The 26,864-nt window shown below is 45.0% G+C and overlaps 1 protein-coding gene across 7 annotated transcripts in view; it reads right to left on the reverse strand.

The window, feature by feature from the left end:
- The window catches only part of baiap2a (BAR/IMD domain containing adaptor protein 2a), a 66,206-nt gene extending 40,064 nt beyond the window's left edge, over positions 1–26,142 (reverse strand). For all 7 annotated transcript variants that reach the window (XR_015108949.1, XR_015108950.1, XM_086175810.1 and 4 more), the window contains exons 1-3: positions 25,880–26,142; positions 7,361–7,436; positions 2,874–2,960 (exon numbers count right to left, since the gene is read on the reverse strand). Coding sequence is in view for 5 of the 7 variants with exons in the window: in XM_086175810.1 (XP_086031936.1) it covers positions 2,874–2,960; positions 7,361–7,436; positions 25,880–25,951 (235 nt within the window). In the remaining 2 variants the exon portion in view is untranslated. The remainder of the gene's footprint in view (positions 1–2,873; positions 2,961–7,360; positions 7,437–25,879) is intronic.
- Positions 26,143–26,864: the final 722 nt, after the last annotated feature.

The following is a 26,864-nucleotide window of genomic DNA, read 5'->3' on the forward strand; positions in this document are numbered from 1 at the left end:
GCATCGCAGGGGGTTTTTTATCCTAAAAGACCATTTATTCCCCATGGGAGTAACATTTTCCTTTGGGAGGGAGAAGGACGGCGAGCAGCTGAGAGGTTTCGGCACGTAGGCGGGACCGTTTGTAGCCCCGTCTCTTAGGGAACATCAATGGAATTAAAAGGCTTTAAACAGGTACGACTCCAAGGCGCAGCCATTGTACTCTCACGCGGGCGTTACAATAACAACGACCGCCTTTTGTTTCCTTTTCTTCCTGCGCGCCGGCCTGGCTCAGCCGTCGCCTTGGAACCGAGCATTCCCGGTTCGATTCCCGGGTGTCGCTGAGCAAGACGCCGAACCCAACCGCTCCCCCGGTTCCTTAGCTGCCCTCTGCTCATGGTTCAGCCGTGATGGGTTCAATGCAGCGGTTGAATTTCACTGATGTTGTGCTCTTTGTAGAACTCAATTTTTCCATCCCCTACATGCAAGAAGAACACGGTATGTGCAATGCTATCATAACGCATTTTTATGATAAATATCGCTAATTCTAAAAAGAAAAATACAGCGTACCCTCACTTTTCGTAGGAGTTATGTTCCAAGATCCCCCGCGAAAAGGAAATTTCCGTTGAGTAGATATGTGATAACTTTGATGGTGTTTACAGATATATTAATTTCACAAACTAAATAGCACAAAGTGGACAGAGTTCACGCTTAGCAAAGTGGACCAGGACATGTATGCTGGGCAGAGACCTACAAGGAGATCAGCTGCTTTCCTCCATGAACCAATAAGGAACGGAACGATATGCTCGATCAGCCAATAGCACGCCAAGTACGGATCTACTAAGCCCATGATTGGTATGAGATCTCACGTGGGTCCGAATGGTTGGAGCGACAGTTCACAATTCTGGGTGTCTTTGTTAAGAGAAAGCAATCTCGTATTTTATTTATTTTATAAAATGAATTTTAGGTTAATTTTACTATATGTTTTACTATTTTTTTCCTCTTATGCTAGAATATGGCTACGTCATCCCGAAAAAATTTTAAATCCGCAAAATAGCGAGGGCGCAAAAGCCGAACCGCAAAGTAATGAGGGTTCACTGTAAGCTTTTTTTTTTTTAAAGGTTAGGCTCTCTTCTACTGGTGAAGCTGAGAGGACACGGTTGGTTTCTTTATCAACAGTTCGAATATCACCGCCGACTCTGTCCAAATCTATAAATGCCATCTCTCTCTCTGTCTGCCAACAAGTCGAACAGGAAAAGGAGTTTCAACTCTGCAAACGGCTGGGCGAGAAACGCGGACCCTCCAATCCAGCGTGATGGAAAACAAAACATCTAACCTTCCTTTGGGGCCCCCGGAGGCTAACGCGGGTGCAGAGTGTGACCTTTTAGAGGAATTTTTATCTCAAGCAATATAATTGGTTGCCTTTTTTTTATCTGTTAAATATCGCTGGGCGATTCCCTCTTCGGGCTAGTTTGGTGAAAATAAACAAATCAGATGATGAGTCTCCTGAATCAGGAAGATGAGTCATATTGGAATCCAGCTCCTTTGCAGCTGCTCCTCCAGGGCCTACTTTAGAATAGTTCCGCCTCATATATTCTATGAAAAAAAAAAAAGTTAAATAAATCGATTCACATCGACGCCCCACACGTCCATGCACATGGTGCAATGAGCAGAACGTATAGAGTCGGACAATATGCCGGCGTATACATCCCAGTTTCTATATACGGAGCTGAATTTTGTCCTATCAGTAGATTCGGTTGCTATTCCTGCGGTGTGATCCGTGCAATCTGCAATGCAAGGTAAATGCAAATACTGAGCAGGAGGAGGAGGGCGAACACAAGGCAGGAGGAGGCATCTCTTTTCGCTGGTTACGAAAACATATATCTTTTAATAGAAAATATCGACCGCGGCACAAACGCTAACGAACCCCTCGGCACGCAAATAAGCGGACGCGCAAATTTAACGATGATGAGCCGAAGCGGGAGATGAAATGAGTTCAGCCGTCAGTCAGATCAGAGAAATCCGGCTCCTCTTTTTCAGGAGGAGCTCGGCGGAGGGCGCCCGGTCGACGGGTGCCGCGAGCGAGGTTCAAACTCCTGGAATCGGTCGGAGAATTAAAAACAACTCGTAGAAGCCGCGAAAGACAGAGATGGAGGGGATGGCCGCTCGCTGAATAAAACATCCTAAGAACACTTTAATCCCGGTTTCTGACGGTTGAGCCGGTGGGAACCCAAAGCGCATCTCTCAGCGCCGACGCAACAAAGGCTCGGACGAATCAACAGCCACTTCTACGCAAAGCCGTCGAAAACGCAATCAATGCAAAGGGAATCTCTTTAAACAGGGGCTGATTTCCCAGGGGCCGGGGACGGCAAACACAGACAGCCGAGCGCCGCCATCGCCTAGGAAACGGCTGGCGGTTGGAGGAGCGGGTGTCGCCTCTCCGGCCGACCTCTGTGTTTGTAGCCGGGGTTCGACCGGCGCGGCCCTGCGCGGCATCCGCACCACCTCGGAAACGTACTGGCTCCGTAAAAAGACATCTCCCGTTCCAATTTCAGATTCGAAAAAATGATTTCAACTTCGCGTCGCTGCAGTTATCAACGTTGCCGATTTCAAGCTCTCGCGGCGTCGCTCTGAGGAAAGGAGGAAGAAGTTATTTCCTGGACACAATCTAGCAGCACGATACGAGGGGAGGGGAGAAGGAGGGGGGGGGAGCAGAGTGATTCAGTCAGGTTAATAATAAAAACATAGCGGGTATCAACCCACGCGTTTCTATCCGGATGCTTGTGCAGCATCTCCGCAAAAGAATCTAACGCCAACTGATATCAGTATGTGAGGGCAGCGCTCTGTGCTGCAGACATCAAAACAGGAGAAGGGGAAAGTTCTCAGGTGTCACTTACCCAAATCTTTGGATCCCTGACTCTCGCTGGCCAGTTCGCCCATCCTGACCAGCGCGTCGAAGTAACCTTTGGCAGCAAATGTCACATCTGTGAACAAAGACAGGACACCGGAATGAGGCGCAGGGCCGGTTACGTTCGAGAAGCGAGTCGCTACGCGCCAAAAAAAGCCGAGAAGCTCGGACGCGAATTCCAAACAAGTTCCCGACCGGCGATGTCGGCTGTACTTTTCCTCCGACTCTCAAGATGGGGAAAAAAACGTGTTGTGAAACCTGCACTTTGCCTATTTTTGCTGTGTAGCATGACAAACATGTCGGATACCCGTCGTCTCTTCCAGCCAGCATTGAAGAAAATCGATGATGTGTTTTTGACATGACGTACCGGTGTATTTAAGACGGAATTATTAACTAGCTGAAAAATATGTGTACATGATCAGAGTCTCCTCGTCTTTCTATGAAAGCTCGGAGACCGCGCTCGATTCGGCCGAACAGAGAATCTTGAGCTCTGATTCTGACTGCCGGTCTCTGCTGATCGTTGTCGACCATTGCTAAATATCGCTAATTGCTCGTTAAAATTCGATGCATTAACACCGTAATCAATTCCTGTAAACTCAGAAGACTTGTTTCGTCACCCTGGAGACATTTACTCCTACACCGATCATGCAATTGTCACTCTATTCATAGCGTCTTTTAGTTCTGGTTGTCTATTTTTCACCTTTACTATTCCATTCTGTTGTCCATTCTTATCCCTGTTGTTGCTGTTGTTGTTCTCCATGCTGTCTATTTATTCATAGATGTCTTGCTATCCTCTGCCTTTTAACTGTCTCTCTATTTATTTATTTTTGACATTATAACTGTTACGCTCCTATAACAAAGAAATTTCCCCTACGGGGATCAATAAAGTTTATCTTAATCTAATACATGCAGTCCTCACTTAACAACGTACTTTATGATAACATTATCATAGGAGTTGTGAGTGAGTACGTAATGTACACACTTACCCTTGCTAATAATATTCATGCAAATATAAACATATAAAGGAAAAGAAAAGGTAAAATAGCATGGTACCGATGGCCGATACGTATGCAAATACTGTACGGTAGAAACGGTGTTTAACGAACACCTGCTCTGCTGTTTTTATCTCATTATTAATTATGACTTAGGAAATAAGAAGAATCATTACTCTTCCAAGCATCCATTACTTCAAATCGGATACTAAATATCTTAGATTATCTGGCCGTCCATTGTAAATTCACACATCCATCTGCCCCATAAACTGCATGTGGGGGTTGTACGGAGAAATTGAAGTTTGTGGCCGCGCACCTACTCCTGCAGACCTTTACTCTAGTTAAAAAAAAAAAAAAAGAGCAAGAATCCATGGGGCTAATCCTTATCAGCAGCCGTGTCTCCTCTTCTCCCACCACACTTACTAAATTAGGATCAAGAACACCCATGGCTGTCACAAGCAATATCCGGCACGGACGCAATTATTCCGTGCGCTGCTGCGCTGACCATCAAAAAGGTCAGACGGACTGCCTGAAAGCCATATATCCTGCCAATCAGACCGTTCCTGAAAAAAAAAAAACAAAAGAAACTGCAGCTGCTTTTAGACGTGTCTACAACAGCGACCTGGGTGACAGACCGAGGCTTGGCTTGCAGACGGATGCCAGGAAAGAACAAGGGCCGTGCTGAGGAAAGGGGTAATTCTATCAAAAAAGGAAGAGCCGGAAGCGCCGTCTCGAAAAAAAAGAACTGATCCCGATCGACGATAGCAAAACTAAGCGAAAATTCCTTCCTGCCTCTTGCCGGGGAAACACTTCAGGACTCCGAGCAGAAAACCCCTGATTTCAATTATGCCCTGCAGACGTCCTGCATGCCTCGACACGAAGGGGCGTTCATTATACTATGTGTGTGTGTGTGTTTCTACTGACTGCGATATTATAATGATGATGAATATTATCCATGCAGTAATAGATCATGCTAAATTTTTCCAAGTATCACTTTAATTCTCCAGTCTCTATCCTTCCTCACCCCTGCAGTGCTATGATACAAGACAAGGCTAAAAACAAAAACAGGGCGGGCTGCGTTGCCTAAAAATCACCCGTTGTGATCAAATTATGCTGCAGTTAAAACGAATCCTTCAGATGCAAGTAGAACGGCTGTTTATTCCCGTCATCCCCCTTGTTATGGCTGAAAACGGCAAAACAGCTCACAGATGCATATTGAAGATGTCAAAAAACCCCCTGTCTTATCATTTCTTCCTCTTTTTCTTTTAGGATTTTGAAGGCCGGAGACAACAACTTATTGCACTGCGCCACACAGACGCCTTTTAAAAAAAACATGAACTGACAAAACACACCTCTCCCTCTCTCGGAAATAATTTAGCGTCTATTTACACACCGAGCCGGGAGATGAGAGCCGATTGCGGGTTTCCGCCTAAGACACGTGAGGAAAAGCTGATTTTTACATTTTAGCAAAGCGCGAATGAAACTCCGGCCGTCCACGTGCTGTCGAAAATCAGCTGGGACGGATTCAGATGCGCTTTACATAAACAAACGGGGCAATAATCACTAAACACGACCGTCTTGGGGCTCCATTTACAGAAATACAAGTTTGAACGTTCGTTTAAATTTCAGTAAAGCGCGCTAGACGGGCTGCGGTATGTCGTACACCTTTGTCGCGCAATTAAATTGTATTAAGGCCAACGTATCGCGTAAAGGTGCTGAGAGCCGAGTGTGCACGTGTGGACGATTCAAAAGCGTCGGCAGATTCTCCTTTTCTGCTGATGCCGCTGCCGCCGCAGGGTGTAAGAGTTCAGCTGATGTGCGGCGGGGCCAGATAAGCTGGATCTATATGGATACTTTATTACTGTTAAATGAAATGTGTGGTGAGGGGCTCACAGAGACAGATGGAGGGGATTAGCGGATTTCGGATTGTAAGGCACACACGAAATCTGCAGGGGAGGGGCCTGACTGATCCGTCGCTCGGAAAAAAAAAAAAAAAAGAAACGGCGAGCATTTCATTTCATTTTATTAAATTTTTAAATTGCTGCGATAGTACTCCGAAGTCTTTACCGCATCCAACACGCTTGATATTGGAATAAACGATCCCTGGCTGCCTTTTCAAAGCAGATGGAGCCATCGGCTCCACGCATCTGTTGCATTTATACCGACTGAATGCTATGATTTAGCAACTCGCTTTCGCGCTTTTCCTTTCGGGAGGGCCCACTTCCAGTGCCGTCATGCAAACGCGGTGTCGAAATAATTTCACCAAAATGCAAAAATGTAGATCGGCGTTTCCCTCCGCCCGCTGCGAATCAGAGCCTCTTAGGCGCTTCCGCCGAGCCAATTCCACAAAGTGGGTCTTCAATGGCTCAGCGACCCTCCACCGGTCTGTCTCAGACTCTCCGAGTCCGGGATTAGCTATTTTGTGTGTCAGGGAAAAGAATCCCTCGTAAAGGGGGAGGGGATTTCACCCTGAAGTCGAGGCTGAAGACACCGATATCGCGGGTAAAGCGACAAACATACGCGACGCACGCACCTTTTCCTATCTAGGTCGCACGGAGCGAGCTGTCGTCAACAAGGGCTTTTGTGCTTCTGTGAATGCACCTTCACTCGGGAGGAGAAACGGCGTGCCAGAGGCACCAGATGACGAGTCCTGCCTGTTCAGAGCGTTGCTGCTCCACGCGCAGCATTTGTCTGTCCTTTCCAACGCTCGTCACCTCCGTCTGTCTCGGTTCCAAGCGCAGACGGCGACGTTTTCGCGCCGGAAAACGCCGTAGTACACGTGCCCGGCCAGGAGTTGGCGCTGTGATTTTTATGATGAGCTAAAACAGCACCCCGAGAAAATCCCGGGAATTAAAGTGACTTTAAACGGTCAGCAAGCCAGTGTTTGTATGGACTGATGACGTGGTGGAGTTATTTCTTACAGGGCGGGTAAATTCCAGGAGAATGCAGACGGGGACTCACGCCGGTCGAAATACTCCGACGTCCGCCATTGTTGTCAGGGTCGACCCAGCCGGCAATGGCGATTGACTGCAATGCCTGTTTTTTCAAAGCGTTGCGTTTCCCCCGTCACCATGGAGACAGAGACGGGAGGCATTTTTCAAATCCTTCCACTCGGGCGCCCGTTTTCCAAGCGCCGCAAATGGAACGCGAGGGAAAACATCCAAAATGTCCTTTTTCTCTCTCTCTCGCCCCCTAAACCGGTCGAGGCAGAAAGCCGCGCCCGCTGAGCTCGGATCTGTCCGCGGTTTCTTTCTGGCTGATTTCATTCAAGATCTGCTCCACATTTACATCAGACAACCGTGTTATACAATTAAAATCTGACATGGCTCATCCTTAAATAGCAAATCATAAAGGGAGAAATGGGCAGATATATTGAGAGAGAAACAGAGAGAGTTCTAGCTTGGCTCTGTGCCTGAACCTGCAGTGAAACGGGGAGCGAGGAGAAAATAAATGAGAAACAAAAAAAAAAAAAAAAAGGACTTACTGGCAAGAGCTTTCTCATAGTTCTTCCCCATGGCAACAAAGTTCCGTAAGCAGGGGTTGAAGTGCTCCATAATGGTCTGAAAGAGAAAAGAAGACATTGATGTGTGGTTTACTTATCAGCAGAGGGAGGAGAGAGAGAGCGACGGGGTCACGGACAAAGTCTTACACCTTGTTCTATTCACATTTCTCTGCCTCTCTCTTTTGTCCTTTCTTACACCCACAAAGTTCCGAGCACAAAATCTTTCAGGAGAAAAAAAAATACAAAAAAAAAAAAAAAAAAAAACCCAGCCATTTTGAAGAAAGTCTCAAAACACGGTCCAGAGGGGTTGCTTGAATATTAATGAAGACATGGATTGGTGTTAGTCTGGGTGTGCGTGGTTGAAGGGAAGGAGGCAGGAGAAGGTGGGTTTAATTACGGTGGCGAGCTGAGAGAAGCAGCTGTGGGCCGAAAAATAAACTGTCTGTGAAATTGTCAAGGATGCCTGCGGTTACACCAGAGCATAGAAGAAAAAAAAAGAAATGGACATAAATACACTAATATTTAAGCTTTCCTCCAAGCCACGCGGGCAAACTCCAGGCCCGCGGGCCAAATCTGGCCTGCCACGTCATTTTACGTATCTTAAAAGGTCTGATTGTCGAACACGTGAATTGACCAAAAACTACATTTCCCACAATTCACGCTGATCATTTTCAACAAGTGGAATTGAGAGGTACGAATAATCAGGAAGAGAAAAAGTGATGCCGATTGAAGGCTGTTTTAAGAATGATGGGAATGCATGTGTCACATTTTGGATTTGAATGTTATTTAACATTAAGGAGTAGCTACATTTATTTTACATTAAATTTGGTTTTATTTATCCTGTTACCATTACATGTGGCACTTTGAGGGCAACCATTATGCTGATGTGGCCCTGAATGAGTTTAACAACCCTGATCTTAACAGACCCGCGTCACGCTAGCATGTGGCGCTGATAGTGTTGCAGGCAGCGTATGAGGAAATTGTTTCAGATCCATTGACTGATTACAAAGAAAAAAAAAAAAAAACCCGATAAACCACATGACAAGATACAGCTCTCACGAGAAGCGACGGGGGTGATTTATGAGATCCCGGCAATCCTGTTTGACTCGAGAAAGACAGCGTGCCGAAGAGGGAAGAGGCAGTTGGAAAGCGGTACAAGACATCTCCGGCGACCATCGTTTCCTCGGTTTTCTCCTCCAACCCTCGCGCTCACCCTTCCATGCTCCTCCAGGGCTTCCTCCAATTAGCTGGTCCCCAGTCAGCTAGTCAGGAAACGCCAAGGGGACAGAGTGACATCCACAGCGGCGCTGCTGCTGCTGCAGCCCATACCGACCCATCAATACTGCAGGAGAACACTTCATAATCTCCCTCCAGCTTGTATCAACACAAATGCGATGGCAGGATGCCACCGGTTTCAACCCGAACCATCATCCTGAAAATCGGGTGCCTCCTTTCATCAGTGGTCGGGCTTTTCAGTTAAATTATTATTTTTTTTTTAATGAGGGCCGGGATATCGATAGAGCGCTTGTCTCGTCAGGAATCGGCAAACCGGCAGAAGAAAGTAAGTGTACTGAACATACACATCTATTTAATACCAGCAGCTAATACCCAAAAGCAACGATAATAAATGGTAAAGTGGACAGAAAATTCAATTATTTCCATAGTGACCATGCTGGAGCTGCAGGGGCCGCGTCCTTTAACGTATTTGACGTTACTCTCAAGACACAAGAACGTGCGTTGGGGGCGTTGCCTTCCAAAATCGACTGCCGTGCTCCCGTCCAATTCCGAATATTACTAACACCGTCACAGGGTGGACAGCATGTTTTCATTCTGGAGACCGAATGGGGGAGGGATCTAATCTGCGGCGTGGCTCAGGAGGTGTAGTGGCCATCTGGTAATCAGAGAGTCGCTACTTCGACCCGACTGGTTCCCCGGAGTCTGCATCAGAGCCGGATACAGACCCCCGGATTTGCCCTGGAGTTAATTCCATTTCTGGGATCACCGGTGGAGAGCTTTGGATGCTTATTTCTACTTTGGAGTTTTGTCTTGGGGATGGTTTAGCAGCAGGTCTGAGCAGGGAAAGCGCAAAAAACAGGGTTGACCCTCGTCGCCAGGTCGGTCGGTTGCTCTAAAGGATTTGGTTGATTGTAAAAGAAGCGGGAAATACTCTCGTCAGGCAAAATACCCAAACATACAGTCTGTCATCAATAATGCCCCGGCCCACCGCTGCCACTGCCCCAATCCCTCTATTGCACTACTTTGCACAACTTGCCATTTTGCACGACCAACAATGATCGCTCTGATTTCACTTTACTTTTCAATGTATTTAATACCCATTTCATGTTGTCTGTTTAGCACTGTTAACCAAAGCAAATTCCTTGTAGTTGTAAAATTACCTGGCAAATAAAGCAATTGAATTAATGATACAATCATCACTAAGATGTTAGTTACATGACGATATGATGATAACAATTAGCTATGAATATAATGATAATAATAAATGAAAGTAGGGGAAAAGGGAAAATCTTGTAGGAGTGCACACCTTTAGTTGTGTGTTAAGCAATGCAAAAGATGTCAAAATTGGTTTTATTATTGCACCGAAAAATCCAGTATGTTTGTGAACTTGTCAATTGGCTCTAGTGTGACAGTGAATGGGGAATAACGCTGTGTTTTTGATGGTCAGGAAGCAGGGGCGATACCGTCTTCCTGTTTCAACATGGAACTATGATGAGCTAGAAATGTTGGAGAGCCATCAGAAAGCCAGGTGACGGTATTATCATTTGTCCATCGATGAATAAAGTGCGATAAGTATCTCATTGCAGAAGAAAGAGAGTTCACTCGCCGCTCCGGACTGAACAGGGATGTTATGTGACAGAGACAGCAAAGAAAGCTCGTTAGCAGTCAAATACGATGAGATAATAGAGGAGGAATGGACTGAACAGCCCGCACACACACACACACACACACACACACACACACACACACACACACACACACACACACACACACACACACACAAACATTAACACACCATTGTGCTAAGGAAGACGGGCATCAACCCTTGACACTTCCATCTCTTCGGGAGACCCAAACACCCAATTAGGCATTTCTGATGCAGCCTTTGCTTTCATGCTAAACACAAACAGCATGAATGGCTTCCAGGGCTTTCTGAAAATAATATACGGATATAGATATATTTTTCCTTAATGTAAATGTGAATCGTTTCATCTAAATTACCAGTGAAATCCAGCAGCTGGGTGCACTTTGATTAAAAGAAAAACAAAGATGTTTTTTTTTTTTTTTCCCCGAACCCTTTCATTTGAGAAGCAAACCCATACAGATGGCAAACACATATAAACAAACATGCTGTGTTTCATTATAAATTAGGTGCAAAGAGTCAATGCAAAGTGGGAAACTAGAACTGCTCCGATGTAATCCCAATGGCCTCCATTTAGTTTGTTGTTATGACACACGGAAGGCCTTCAGCATCAGCTTTTGCAGCCACTGCAACCTTAACATGAATGAGACTCGGAACATCGAAACCCAAAGGAAGCCGAATCAACTAAAATGTAACTTTGACTTGATACCTTCTCGGAAAATAATGCCGAACACCCGCGATGGCTTTTTGAAAATGTCCAACAGCGAATGTGTTTTCTGCTTTGGGTGAAGGACAATTAACAAACTGCTAAGGAAATTATATCAAGCTGCTTGAAAATTGATAAGGTTTCCCTTTACTTCCATGCATAACGGGCAGCTGAAGGTTTCAAAATGACAAAAACGGATTATAGGAGGCGGCGGCGGCGGAGTGGTTAGCGCTTCCGCCTCCCAGCAAGAAGGCCCACAGTTTGACTCCAACAGGGGGCCTTTTTTTCCACGCAGCCTCCATGATCTCCTTGTGACTGTGAGGGTTTCCAAGTCTTCCGGTTTCCTCCAACAGTCCAAAAAACATGCAGGAAGTTCACTGAAGACTCTAAATTGAATGGTTGTACGTCTCCATATGTGGCCACCGATTGATAGGCGGGGAAAGTCGCACAATAGCAGCTGGGAAGAGTTCCAGCATCCCTGCAACTTTAAGCGCAGGAAAAACTGCATAGTTAATGAATGACGGATTTACAGGAGAGGGAAAAAAAGTTCATTAATATACATACACATTTGTTTATGTGGAGTATTTATATTTCAGAGATTCCTTTTTAAAAACGTTAATGAAACATGAAGTAGCTCAAGATCTGCATCAAAAGACCAGAATAACAATCGTGCTGCGATGCTGCAAACGGAAAGGTATCATCCAAAATAAGGCCACAAAAGCATGACCTATATGGAAGTGGTAGCTTCAAACCAGAACAAACATTTTCAAACCGGGTTCCTGATTATCCGCAGAAAATAGGTGGAGCTTTTTATCAATCATGCATACGGCTGCATATATACAAATATTTAGATTGTTATTTAAATTAGCCTCCGCGTTCTGTGGAAGTAAGCAGAGGACAGCAACAAAATTCACACGAGGTGCGACCCTGTGGCGTCCCCGAGGCCGGCCCATGTAGTCTTCCTTTAATTGGGTCTACTGCTCAAGGAAACTGGAGTTGGAGCGCCTGTGCACGCTTTTGCACGCTTTTGCACGGCGCAGCAACACCAAAACCCAATATGAAGCTCGCTCTTTCTGCAGAGGCCATGGTGTTAGCTTGTTTGTTTACAGTTTTTGCATAATTATATTCTCACCGTTAGCGACTGGCAAGGGACTTCGGACTTTATTTACAATCCGTGTTTCTTTGAATTTGAAAAATAAAAAGTAGGAATATAATCAGGGAGAATCCAATCTTCCCAGCACACATAGAAAAATCCTCGATCGTTTTGCCTCTGGGAAGATGAAACACTAACACATCCCCCGGGACCCCGCCGCCGAGATGTTTATTCCTAAATGTTGCTCCGCTCTGCGCAATTGTGATGTAGCGTGCATGTCATTGATGAGAATCCAGTGTAACATGAATGTGTGCTGATCACACACATACACACACACTAGAATGTGTGTACTTGCTCACTCACACACCTACATTAATACAGGGCTTTATAATAACAAGTGGTGGTGTTTTAAACTGGTGGGAGGATTACATAACAAAGCAAGCCTAGTACAGCATCATTATGGCACACTCCCACTGACAAGGCCAAAAGGTAGATGACACAGGCCTGGATGCCTTTCTTAAGCAAATGTGCACACACACACACACACACACACACACTAACACACACACTAAAACACACACACCGCGACCCGCTGCCACTGAATAAATAATGCTGCTGCGGTGGGTTTGCGTGCTGGAATTTCGAAGATTAGCTACTGATATAACTTTTTTTTTTTATATAAGAGGCATAATTTACAGTGCAACTTAAATGATATGTAGCCAGGGGCGAGTGGAGGGAGTTAAGAACATTTAAAACGGAGGTACTTTCTCTCCCTCCCTCGCTTTCTCTCTCCTTCCATCCCTTACCATCGGTTGCTAAATTTGCCATCCCAGTTCTCTTGTACTACATTGTTACCCTAATTGTGACAGCTAATTGGGAAACGGGGTCAGGGAGCACTTGAAGTTGTGTGTGTATGTGTGTGAGTGTGTGTGTGTGTGTAAGAGAGAGAGAGAGAGAATTAGTCTGTGATAAAGCAGTAATTTTTAAAAATTGTGCACAACTGTATAAACCCCTGTACTGTGCATAGATACTGTAAACCACCCCCCTTATTTTAATTCACATCTTATATCATCTTTCATTTAGAATAAAAGGGAATGTCTGAGCTGCAGTGTAATCTCTCTCTTCCCCTTGAGTGAGGCGTTGTCCATTTTGTGACTGGGAGAATTCATTAGTAGCACTCTGGGCTAAAATTAAAGAAGACAATTAAAACAGGGGCGGATAAATTACTTTTACAAAATGAATTAAACATCTTTGACACCCGTCTACCCCGCTAGGCGGTGACACAGGAATTATGTGCAGAACTCCAGCAGAAAGGCTGCAGATAAGGAAAAACATTATTAAGCGGATTAAAGTGATTTCTCCCTGAGCTCTTCCAAAACGAGCTTTTTTTTTTTCTTTTTCTTTTTTCGCCCACAGCGTGAAAGCGGACAATGGAGCGAGGTCAGCGTCTCTTGAATGTTCATAACTCCGAATGTGCACACACACAAATATAGTAATGAAATGCAAACAGGGGGTTATTTCGAACACCGGCTGATTGGAGGGAATCGTGTGTAATCAGAAGCCAGGATGCCATCATCTGCTCCTTCTCACCCGCCGCTCACTCCTTCCTCCGTGCAGCAACCCGGCTCCGGGCCTGAAAATACCCAGGGGCAGGTGAAGTCGGAAGCGACCAATTACAGCGTTTGTACGGGCTGCGATGACACGCGCTGACAGGCAGCGGAGGCAGCCGTGTCCGCGGACGAAACCCAGCAGAATGTAAAGGAGGTGTAGATTCGGAAGCCAGACGTCTGACGGACGGGTTCGTGGCCGAGCCGGATGGGCGGCGCGGTGGTTAGCGCTCAGATCTCACAACGAGAAGGCCTATCGCCCCATCCCGATATTCGTGAGGTTTCCCTTTCACGTCAGGGGCGGCAAACTCATTTTGGCCGCATACGACCTAATTTGATGTCAAGGGGGCCGGACCGGTAAAATCATTACCTAGAAGTAACACTAAGTCCAAATTTTCCTTTGTTTTGGTGTAAAGGAGGTAAAAAGGTAAATGATAAAAATCTTTACATGACAAATTAATATTAAAAATTAATATTGAAGAAGAACTGATGAAATGACACCCTAAAAATATTGTTGAGTTAAAAGAGAACATCTTGTCACTGTGGGAACATTTGCCACTAGAATTTAATAGAAAATTGATTGGTAGCATGTGTAAGAGGAGGGTATAATGTTTACAAGGCTAATGGTGGCTATTCTGGTTATTAAATATCTTAATGTAATCTTTTTAATTTTGCCCGTTTTTTTTGCTATAGTTCTTGTGGTTTTTACAGAAATAAGAAAAGATAGTTTTATCAATGTGACTAGGCATTTTTTTGTTTTTTAACTCAAAAAATCTGTACTAAGTCCACATTTTTCCTTTATTTTAGTGTTAAGGAGGTAAATGATAAAAATCTTTACATGTAATGAACTGTTCCTCTAAAAAAATACATGACAAATTAATATTATAAATGAATATTAAAAAAGAATTGATGAAATGACACCCTAAAAATATTGTTGCGTTAAAAGAGAACATCTTGTCACTGTGGGAACATTTGCCACTAGAATTTAATAGAAATTGATTGGTAGCATGTGTAAGAGGAGGGTATAATGTTTAAAAGGCTAATGGTGGCTATTTTGGTTATTATATCTCTTAATCTAATCTTTTTAATTTTTCCTTTTTTTTTTGCTATCGATTTTGTGTTTTTTTTTTTACAGAAATAAGAAAAGAAAGGATTGTTTTATCAATGTGACTAGACTTTTTTTTGTTTTTTTTTCATCAAAAAGATCTATACTAAGTACAAATTTTTCCTTTATTTTAGTATTAAGAAGGTAATCAGGTAAATGATAAAAATCTTTACATGTAATGAACTGTTCCTCAAAAAAAATACATGATAAATTAATATTAACAATGAATATTAAAAAAAGAATTGATGAAATTACACCCTAAAAGTATTGTTGAGTTGAAAGATAAAATCTTGTCAATGTGGGAAAATTTGTCACTAGAATTTATCAGAAAATTGATTGGTAGCATGTATAAGAGGAGGTATAATGTTTACAAGGCTAATGGTGGCTATTAAGGTTATCAAATCTCTTAATTTAATCTTTTTAATTTTGCCTGGTTTTTTTTTTGTGCTATAGTTTTTGTGGTTTTTACAGAAATAAGAAAAGAAAATATCGTTTTAACAATGTGACTAGATTTTCTTTTTTTTTAATCAAAAAATCTTTCAAATTTTGAAGCAAAAAGTACATTACAAGGTTACTTTTTCATTTTTTTTTCATTTTTTCCTTGCCCGTTTTTTAAACCCACTGTATAAAACCCCCAGGTGCATGTGAGGAAAAAACAGGCGGGCAGCACAAACACAAAGATTTGATTTCAGGCAGGGGGCCACAAAATATTGTTCCGAAGCCGCAAGTCTGAGACTCCTGCTTTACATCCTTACACACCGGGCAGCAGAAAGTTTCTAAATGACTAACCAAATGATCGCGGGCCAAAAAAAAAAAAAAAAGGAGGTTTATCATATTTTTCTATATGACAGGTGAGTGAACGGATGAGCCTTATGATCAACCGCCGAATATCACTATGATAAGGGTGTGGATCCAACGTCTGATCGATGAAAAGTCGAACGCGGCATGCCGATGGGCCCGAGTTCGAAACAAAACACCTCTGTTATCATTATGCAAATGTGCGACACACTTGCATAACGCAAAATGAGCTCGAGCAGCGAGCACAACAAAGCGTTGTAAGCCACCAGAGGGACGTTCGTGTAACTATCAACCATATTTTGATCAAACAGCGATATTTAACGTACCGCACTGGTGGCAAAAATCTAGGGATGTTTACTTATTTAAATAGCATTCAAGGGGAGTAAACAGTTCTTTTTGTTTTTTTTTTAATTAATATGATAAAGAGTGCCCAAGATAGACCAACTTAACATAAATAAATCAGTGCCACTTAGTTTTGCCTCCGAGCAGCCTCGGGTAAAGATATTTGATCGTAATTTATCACACCAAAGGACTATTACCCTGCACTCAGAAGGGTGTGTTTTCCTTAAGTTACCGTGACCTGGTCCAGGCTGTCGTGACACACATCGATCTGAAACTACGTTTGCTGTTGATCGCGGCACGAGCCCGAATGGCCAAAGCTCGCCTCCAGGACGGAGCCGGCAGCTGCACCCCGCGGCTACAGTCGCGCTCGCTGGTCGAGGAAGCAGCGGGAAATCATCTACTCGACATTGGCCCCCCGCCGAAGCGTCTGAGACGGAGCGGCGGCAGAAACACGTCCGTGTGGTCGGCTCGGTGGAAACGGCAGAGGTAATACAACCGAAAAAAAAGAGTCAAACGTGAAGCGGCGGAGGCCGCGGGGATCCAGACGCCTCATTGAGGTCGAGAAGGCGACGCTATCTGCGCCTTTAAGACCTTTTTGGGGGGGCTTTTCATCACCAAAACCAAAATTAAACAAAACCCGAATCATCATAAAGCATGTCGGAATTGAATCGGGAAACTTTTAATTGCCATATTTTGGATTTATACTGGGGGAAAACCTACATCGAGGAGTGAACAACGCTTCACCCCAAAAACATTTCCATAAAAGGGCACGAGTATAGATCGACTGGAAGCCACTCCTTAATCCCCTCCAGAAAGAGACAATCTGACAATCTGAGGAATGGAAGTTAGTCACAGCAAGACAGAATATATGTGTGTGAATGAGGGGAACTCGGGTGGAACGGTGAGGCAACAGGGAGTGGAGATCACGAAGCTGGAGGATTTCAGGTAAGTAGGGTCAACAGTCCAGAGCAACGGAGGGTGTGGAAAATAGGTGAAGAGACGAGTCCAAGCAGGTTGGAATGGGTGGAGAAAAGTGTCAGGGGTACGAAGAGATAGAAGACTAGAATAAAAGGAAAGGTGTACAAGACAGTGGTGAGACCAGCGATGCTGTATGGACTAGAAACTGTTACAATGACAAAAAAGACAGCAGGCAGAACTAGAGGTTGCAGAGATGAAGATGTTGAGGTTCTCTTTGGGAGTGACCAGGATGGATAGGATCAGGAATGAGTCTATCAGAGGGACGGCACATGTTAGATGTTTTGGAGAGAAGGTCAGAGAAGCCAGACTGAGATGGTTGGATCATGTACAGAGGAGGGATTGTGAATATATTGGTAGACGGATGCTGGAATTGGAGGTGCCAGGCAAGAGGTCTGGAGGAAGACCAAAGAGACGATTTATGGACATAGTGAGAAAGGATATGAAGGTAGTTGGTGTGAGAGAGGAGGATACAGAGAATAGGGTTAGATGGAGAAAGTTGACTCGCTGTGGCGACACCTGAAGGGAAAAGCCAAAAGAAGAAGAAGAAAGAGACAATCTGACCCGATAAACTTTAGGCGCCTTGATGGGACGGACGAGAACAGTTGTGCGCTCTTTTATAAAACACGTCCACGGCGAAGACTCGAGGTGCCGAACCTGTTCTTTGAATTCTCTGCGCTCGTCTGTGCTGTAACACCAACTGGCAGAACATCAAGCGGCGACACGCCGTCCACGGCGGCAGCTGGATGCTTGTTTTTAATGAGGTGCAGCGCAGCGCTAGGGTTTACCTGTTAGACCACCCTTCTTGGATGAAAAGGGCCGGAGCTCAGTGAGCTGCAGGCGCGATGACCCGATGGGCATGATGAATCGAAAAATACATTTCCAAGTATTGCCATCCCTTTTTATGATTTCCATAGCAACGATAACGTCGGAAAGGCTAAACCCATAGCGGGTATGAAGAGCGTGACCGGGAATTTTCTCAAATATAATAAATGAACCTCAAAAACCTTGAGTTGTACTGCTAAAAACTTCATCCACCATTCAGGAAGTATTGAAACGGTGCTAATAATAATGCTAATGCGAGTCTTGTATGCGAACCGGGCGACTGGTCAGGGGTCACATTCCATGGAAATCATATTAAATCGCACCAGAAGTATGCCAATTTAATTTGAAGCTCCCGCTCAGAAACAAAGTCCATCTCGGGGCGTCGGGTTAAATCTATTTGACATCAGGCAATCTCATCCAAACAGAAGGCCTCTGCATTACTGCAGGGTTTTCAGCGTTTATCGTGGTTGCCGCACAAACGCTGTGGAGTACAGGAAGTGGAATCTCTGCAGTGCTGGAGCACGAGTTAAGGGAACGCTGCCAACTTATTTCTGGACCGCCGCTAAAAGATAGGTTTGGGAACTTCTGTTGTTGCAAACGTCCGTAAAACAAACAGAGCGGGGCGTTTCTTTGCAAAGTCTAAACATACACCTTGTCCTCCTCGGCATGCACAAAGCTTTACTGACGTTTTCCCATCGGGCCAAAGTGAAAATCGAATCTAAAGCTTTTATACGCACGTCAGTGTTTTCCAAGTTGTTTCATTAAAGTTAGACGGATCTAATTTATCGTTTTTGCGGCCATGAAATCATGATGACACCAAAAGTGCCATCTTGATTGGGACTTATCAATCATGACACGCCCTCCCTCGGGTCGTCGCCGAAATATCACCGTCCCGTGAAACAACAAACAGCATCATTTCCCCGGTACCGCATGAAAAATTAAGAAACACTCCGGTCGACGTTACAGTCGGCAGGAACGGTTTCAGATTTAAATCACGGAGGCGAGCTATCGATAGCGGGAACGCGACGCACGGACCGTCACTGCAGGCTCGAAGCTCACTTCAAATCAATCTCAATAAAACGGACCTGAAAAAAGAAAGCGGGTACCATGAAGTGCCATTAAGTCAACACATAAAAGGTATTTCATGGCTTCCCGTCTGACTTATTTTGTGTGTGTATGTGTGTGTAGCTACACAGCTGTCTGAAAGAGGGCTCAGGTGGGGGATGGAGAAACAGCAAGTCACCCATAAAAAGGGTTTCTTGTTCTGCTCCCACCTTTGACCCACTGTCTACCCTGCTGTTGCTGGCGCTCAAAAGAAATAACGTCCTCGGTATCAAGCGACTACGTACTTATATCTGTTTGCTTTGCAGCAGAATCTGCTCGGCATTGGCCGCAACCCATCGGCGATGCCGGTTGCCGCAGCAACCGAGACCCCGACTCGATCGCTATAGTTTTTCCCAACAACGGATCGTCTCTTTCTGGCTCGGAAGGGGAAAAAAAAAAAATTCCCTTCTGTCGTAGAATAGCTTCGCTCGCTGCACTCGGCTTGAGCTGACTTAGCTCAGAAAGAAGAGAATATGCAGGAAAGACAAAAAACGCGTGTCGGTCTAGGTTCAGAACGGATCAGGGGAAACTATGCAACTGTTCTCCTTTGGCTCAGATGAATAGGGATTTGAATTGCAAATGGGGAAAAATTGTGACCTTCTTCCTTCTCACTGCGAAAAACCTGTTTATGCACGACGTAACGTGCGCCGATGAAACTCCCGTTAGGTTTGCGGCGCCGCTCTCGGGTAGTCGGGGTGTCTGCAAGAAAAGCTAGGGGTGTTTGCGGAGAGAGAGAGAGAGAGAAAGGTGACGATGAAACCAAAGTGTATTTTTAAAACACAAACCGTACAATATTGCTTTGCATCCAGACTTGAGAGAATTTGTAAAAAATAAGTTATTAGAATGGTGGGGGAAAAAAAAAAAAAGTATATTAGGTGGGAAAACAACCCACACTGTGGTTGATATGTTATTTTATTTCATGATTCACGGGCCTGTGTCATAAATCAGAAATCAAAACCGATATATCTAAACAATTCAAGCCGTCGAATTCTTTTATGTCCATCGAATCCAACTGAAGGCTGGTCTTCTTTCCCAAAATAAAGTCCTAAACAAGAGCAGCTTGTACAATATGAACTTTTTGTTCATAGTTTGAGCAAATTTTAGCTTCAGCGTGGAGGAAAATGGAAGATGTACAACAACAATGAGGTGAGGTAACACCGTTTCATCAATTCAAGCGGATTAATATTTCTCTGGTAATCGACACTGAGGGTAAAATGATCAAACAAGTGCGATACCGATTTGCGATACACCCTTGCATCCTAGCAAATAGGCCAGAGTGTGTGAGCTCTTTGTTACATCGAAGAGGAAGTAGGTTGAAGGACGGCAGTTAGTGATATTTAATCCAGTGGACCATCGCTACTTCACAGCTCGGCTTTCGCGTCCTCGCTACTTTGCAGATTTTTTTGTAATTCGATTCTTGTGATTTTTTTCAATCTTTCGTGATTGGTTTTGCATTATTTCAAATTTTTGGGGGGATAAAATAGCCATATTCTGACCTAAAAGAAAAAAAAAAAAACTGTAAAAAATATAGTCAAATTAAACTAAAATTCATTTTATAAAATAAATAAAATACGAGATCTCCTTTTCTGGCACGCGTTCTTGGAGGAGACGTCTTCTCCGACATGACAGAAAATCATTTTCGACCCGAAAAAAAAAAAGGGAAAGCGGCAGCTGACTATAACAATGTTTCTGAAGAAAAAAAAAAACAGCAGCAGGGTTGCATGAAGTTCGTTGAGGGTTAATACTGTATATCTGGAAATACCATCAAAATCATCACGTCTCTACTTTGCCGAAACACACTTTTTGCAAGGGGGTCTTGGAACGTAACTCTTATACCATTTACAGAAAAGACATTAGCAGATATAAATATGAATGCAGCAGGTGGCTCATTGGGCTCATTGAAAAGTTTTAGCGCTGCACAAAAAAAATGCGCAAATGAAACCGTGGCCGTTTCCTTGTTTTTTATTTTTAATTCCTCGCTTCTGCACGATAAGTCAGTGATTTCCTGCTCGGCGTGGCCAATTCTGCAAAAAGAGTAGCAGCGCCACAGGCACGGTAAGTGGAACCCGCGGCCCAGAAATGCAAGGGCCATCGTCCACTCACTGCCACGGCGCCGTATAAGTTTTTCGGGCTTTGCTTCCAAGTGTCTTTTTCACCGTGTAATTACAGCTTCACCCGTCCACGGTAATTACGGACCATTTCGACGAGGATGTGGAGAGTCTCCATCTATTTTCCCCTCTCTTCATCTCCTCCTTTCTTCCGCCCCCGCAATAAAGCATTTTAATGCTTTCTGTGAAGCCCGAAAAAAAAAAAACATAATTGTGGACGCTTTTTATTTTGTGAAAGGTAAGTAATCATTCGGAGGGGGGGGGAGCAGGGTACGCAAGCGATGTCAGCGACGGTTGCGGAGCTTCATCAATACGGCTCAGCCTTGCAAGCGGCGCCGAGCCGTACCCAGCCTCTGTCCTTGAAAAAGCAGCGATGAGTAAAAGAAAAGAGCGAACGTCTCGAAAACCATCCGCCCCCAGACGTGCAGAGAAGGTGGGTGTGTGGAGCAATAGTCCTCTCTCTGCATCGCAGTCAAAGGCGCAGGGAACAAATCTGCTGTTCCACAGGCAACGAACGTTATGATATCTCCTGTAGTGCATAATGAAATCTCCTCAAGGCCGCAGGCACCGGCAGGCATAAACTTGTTGAAACACTATATTTCCAGGGCAGATGCTCGGGAGCTGAAGTCATTTTCGACTCCATTAAATAGGAGATTACGTGCCACGTAGCATCGAACGAGATACTGCTGTCGAACAACAAGGTAAATAAAGTGATAAATGGCTGGATTGTTCACTGGATTTTGGCTGTATGTGAGACAACAAACACAGAAGTGTGCAGAGCAGATGGGGGGGGGGGTTCACACTAAACCAATTACGAAAAGGCTCAACGTCTGGTTATATCTGCATCTCCTCCTAAAACAGAACGTACATCCAAAAAAAAAAAAAAAAAAAAAAAAAAAATCTCCGCCTCTTTTCTTCGCTCGCCTTCTTCAGCTGCTCGCAAGCCGAAAAGTCTTTTGGCACAAGGATATGACAGAAACACAAGAATATAACGGCACGTTGTTGCTAAGAGACCACCTGTTCAGATCTCCCACATGAGGTTTTGTTGAAACCGGCGTCCTCTGATCATCATCGGAATATCATTCATTCGAGCGTCGTGAAAGTCACGCCAATATATCTCTTGAGAGACAGAGACAGACCCCGTTATACAATATATTTTTTTTTTTCTTTTTAAGGCAGTAACGGTGGAATTCAGATCAGAGGTGTTATCCAGCGGCGACAGACGCGTGGATATAAAAAAAAAAACAAACAAAAAAACGCCTCGATCTCGTTTCGGAGGGTGACATCCGTGGGCCTTTGTTGACGTTCAGGGAGTGGCGCCGCATGGGAAAATGAGCGCTGTCCTCGGGGTTGGGTCGGAAAAGAACAGGCACGCCCTTCTATTCCTTTACCTGCCGGGGTGTGTTCACGTCGAGCACAAAGGACGCCACAAAGTTGAAAATGACCGCATCGGGATACGTTTTAAGCGTTAGAATCGACGTTTACGGTGAAAAGGAAGCACGTGAAATAACCGGTGACACCGTTCTTCTTCTGGTTTAAGTCTGATTAATCTGTTTGTTCACTTCGACTCCCGCCCCCTCCTCCACGCCAGGTCAGCGCTCAGACTTCATCCAATGGCACGTTAAGAGGCTTGACCCGGAGCGCCGCTTCTCTCAGACACCCGGCGACGCGGCCAGCTGGTGGAGCCGACGGCGGTGTACACTCATACACACACTCGGGGCACGCACGCAAGTGCCGAGTGTCAGTCTTAAGTATCTGTCTCATCCCGTCAGTGCAGGAATGACTTCATGTCAGTCGGCTAATCTGGAACAGTCGGCGTGGAGGGAGGGGAGGTTGAGTCACGGAGGATTCGCTCCGAGAATGTTCTGTTTGCCGGGCCTCCTCCTGCTGATCCGGGCCGAGTCATCCAAAGTAAGGAGTGCCCCCGGCCTTTTACCTGGCAAACAATGCGGGCGCTCGGTTTCTGAGCGGCCATTCTCACCGAGACAAGCCTTGCTGAACACACTCACACACACACACACACACACACTCAGCTGAGCTATATGAGTCACAGCGGCGCGGTTACCCCCACCTCCTCCTCCTCTCCCCGGTGATCACTCAGAACCTGCCCAGCTGCTGCTTGCAATGCAACTATACCTTTTCATATCTCCTCTTCCTTAGGAGATCCATACACACACACACACACACATGCATACACACACACACACACACACACACCAACCCAAGCACAGCCCAGACAGAAACTCAAACGATCACATCAAGACACTTGCAAGATTTTTTTTTTTCCTCCAATATTTGCTTGTTTTGATTAAATGTCTTCAAAAAATGAATATGTAAAATGGTGGGTTGAGCAATTGAAAAAATAAAATAAAAAATAATTAATTAATTTATTAAAAAAAAAAAAATTGCATTAATGTAATGCAATTCAAATTTAGTAAAAGGCACATTCACTGCTCTTAGAATGGTGTACGTACTATTCCAAGCACTTAAAACATTTATTAAGTGCATGGAAATCCAAGATCTCACTATTATCAATTAACTTAGTTTAAGCCAGAGGACAGAATATAATGACAAGTATATTTCTCTCAGATTGAGCTTCTTCCATGCCTGTAGTGGCTTATTGACCACTAGAGGCATGGTAGAAGATCTTTTAAAGATTGTCCTCATATACTGAATTACCATACAAACAATAGTAATAATAATAATAATAATAATAATAATAGTAGCCGTCAAATGCCGCGTCCTCTTCCCTTACGCTGATTTCGTTGTCGGCCTCCCTTTGCAGTTTGCTTACTCGTCTCCGCCGTCACATCGCCTGAACTTGCGTGACGGAACATGACGTGGGCAGAGTTGCACACTGACTGTTGCGTGGCATCATATGAATAAATGATAAAACCCAAAATCCGCAAGAAGCCATGAAAATTGCGGGAATCAAATTGGCGCTTTGACGATTCCTCGACACGGGGAGAAACAAAAAAGGCGTTTCATTATCGTAAAGTTTTTCGTGTTATTTGATGTAACCGTCTTTCGCCGACCCGCTGTTTTAAATCAGGTGTCAGTGGACGGGAGCCTCCGTGTTAAACTGTTGCTGTAAATATAAACATATAATTATGAGCCAACACTAACAGGGAGGCGACAAGCTGTGCAACTTCACCGTTACCGCGGCGAGCCGGATATCTGCCCGCCTGTCCAAACATCAGACGCCCCATTTTGGATCCAAACCAACGGCGCTGATGGATCGGCGACCAAACATGCCAATTAACACGCCGGGATTACAACAAAAACACAGTTGCAGGTCCAAGCGTAGGCTAACGGTGTATAATCATCGCAAGGGAGCGAATCCAGACGTGAGAATAACGGATGAAATACTTTAACAACGTGGGGTTTTTGCTGCGGGAAGCACAATTGTGACTTGGGCGAAGATCCCCCCCCCCCCCCCCGACCTCCTGCCAGCGGGTCAGACCCAGAGCGGGGCTCCGTCCCTCCATCAGCGTTTTCCGGCTGTCAGGGACTCCGATGGGAGGGAGTCGGGGACGGGGACGGGGATCTCCACCCAGAGTGACCCGCCGCCGGCTGTGCACTCCGATGAGCGAGACGATCCGAAGCGGGGAGAAAGGGGGTGGGAGTTAACCCCGATCGGCGCTCCGGAAGACGGGGCATCTATTTCACTTTAAAAGCTCCCGCTGACGTGACCGATCGAGCACAGAAATAGCACTAAAATCCGAGCGGCTGGCGGCCTGGCTCCGAAAGAAGCGCCGGGCCCCGCCGTCGGTCTCTGCTCATCTGACCTCTTTTCTGATAGATGTCTATTCCCTGTAGCTCCCCTTCTTCCCCGCCGTTCTGCAGCTCCGGCCTTCTGTCAGGCCGACTATTTTAACCGTGGCTGCGGAGGGAGTTTGAAGCGAAAAGCCATTTAGGGGAGCTTTTTATGTTGAAATAGCCACCTGAAGGGTTTCCAAACGCCGTTTGTTGACGAAAAAGCCGAGATCACAACGGCCGGGACCCAGGTGGCGTGCCCTCATGGCGGCTCCCGGTTCTGTCATTCCACCAGGATATGCCCGCAACTCGAGAGAACGGCCAATCCGGTAACAACTTTAAACAATATTATACATTTTTACATTTTTCATTCACTCCTTTATTGTTTTACGGCGTCATTAATTTGACTTCTATTTTACTTCTTGGATGTTTTCTTGCACAGAGAGACGTTTTCTTTCTGCGCGTGTGACAATAAACACCTTAAATCCTTGAAAAATGGCTATTGGCGTCATTATATTACCGCTCGTCAAGCCGGGGGAGACATTTTAAAGCTGTTAATTTGTTTTTCAGAGGGTTTTTCTTGACACGTTTGCGACACACGAGCGGTCCTATTGTGATTTCACATGGAGACAAATAAGTTGTTCACCAAGAATGTCATAAACCTATGGAATGAGTGACATGAAATCGCCCTGCAGGTCAATTTGACTGGCTTTGCGCTGTCCTTTTTGCTTTTCCTGCTTCGGAGGCTCAGGAATTCCGTGATAAGCTCACGAAGGTTTTTTTTTTTTTCTTTTTGCATGTCGAACAGGTTTGGAAATCCCTCTAGGGCAAATGTTTACTTGTTGCAACAGAACTTGCCCCAGCCTCCCCTGTCCATCAAACATCGACTGCAACAACTTCCCATTGCAAGAAGGAGGGGTTAAGGGTTGGAATCCGCTGGTGCAGCAGGTAAAGGTGGAGGCAAATAAAGGTGTGCATGAAGAAAACAGCAAAAAGAGTAGATGAATGAGTGACAAACCTGCAAAAATCCCCCTTTGTGCAAAGCACAAATCTACCTGAGCAAACAACTGGGTTTCTCCCCGCGGAGATCACGGTGGACAAAACCACCGGAATGCGTCGATGCACCAAAAAAAAAACAAACAAAAAAACTACCTGTCCAGGTGAATCACGTCGCCGCCAAACTTTCCCCGGCGGCCGGACGTACCTTGTAGACGTTTTCCGTCAAGCGGTGAACCTCGTCGGTGCGGGACATCGTGAGATCTTCGGCCAGGACCATAAACGGACTTTTCCTTTCGAAACGTGTATCCGCGTAAATTGCCGGGGGAAATGAAGGGAAGGGGAGGAGGAAGAGGAAGGGGTTGGTAAGGGTCAAACACACGCACAGTTAAAATAAAAAAAAAAAAAGGCGAGGCGACGCGTCCGAGTCTGCGAGACGATGCTGCGCTCCCGAAACCCCACACCAACTGAACACACCTTCGCTGTACGAGCCACAGCTGACAGCCCGGCGCTGCGTTCACGGACACACCGGAAGCTCGGAATTTTCGCTTTCTCCACAGCGGGAGGAGGGACTAGAGTGAAAATTTCAATCCTGTAAAATCCTAAAAATTCAGTAAAATTCACTCTTTTTTTTCCACTGAATTATATCCGGCTTGTGGATAATTGAAGTGACTCAAAAAAAAAAAACGTGTCGATGTTTTTTTTTTCCTTTTCGCAAAGTGCTTCTTTCAATAAACATTTCATGGGAGAAAGGAAAAGTAACTCAGGTCCAAAAAAGGGCCGCCCTGGCGTGTGATTTCCGGTTTTAAAGTCTAAACGCGGCGTTTTCCCACAGCATTGCAATGCAGCATCAAGTGCACATTTGCTGCCCGCCCACATATTTTCTGTAGGCCTCTGACTGACTCCCACTATTGCAAGATAATATACTGAGGCAAATGTGATTGTGCACAAATACCACATGCTGCATTCAGAGAACGTTGCTCTTGCCGTAAATCAAAACATCGCCACTCTGTGTTCTGTAAGTCATTTGGCTACTCTGTAATTTGTCCCCTTCTAAAATTAACATAGTGGGAAACAGTCATCGCTGTGATAACACACAGCCGCTTCTATGACTGAAGCCCATACTTTTATACATTTGTAAACAACTTTAATTCTGGAATTTTTGTTTCGTTGCTTCTGTATTCATGAGCTTC

This window comes from Fistularia commersonii, chromosome 28 (assembly GCF_037954325.1).
Source record: "Fistularia commersonii isolate RoL2024-O1a breed Wild chromosome 28, RoL_Fcom_v1.0, whole genome shotgun sequence".
Classification (NCBI taxonomy): domain Eukaryota; kingdom Metazoa; phylum Chordata; class Actinopteri; order Syngnathiformes; family Fistulariidae; genus Fistularia; species Fistularia commersonii.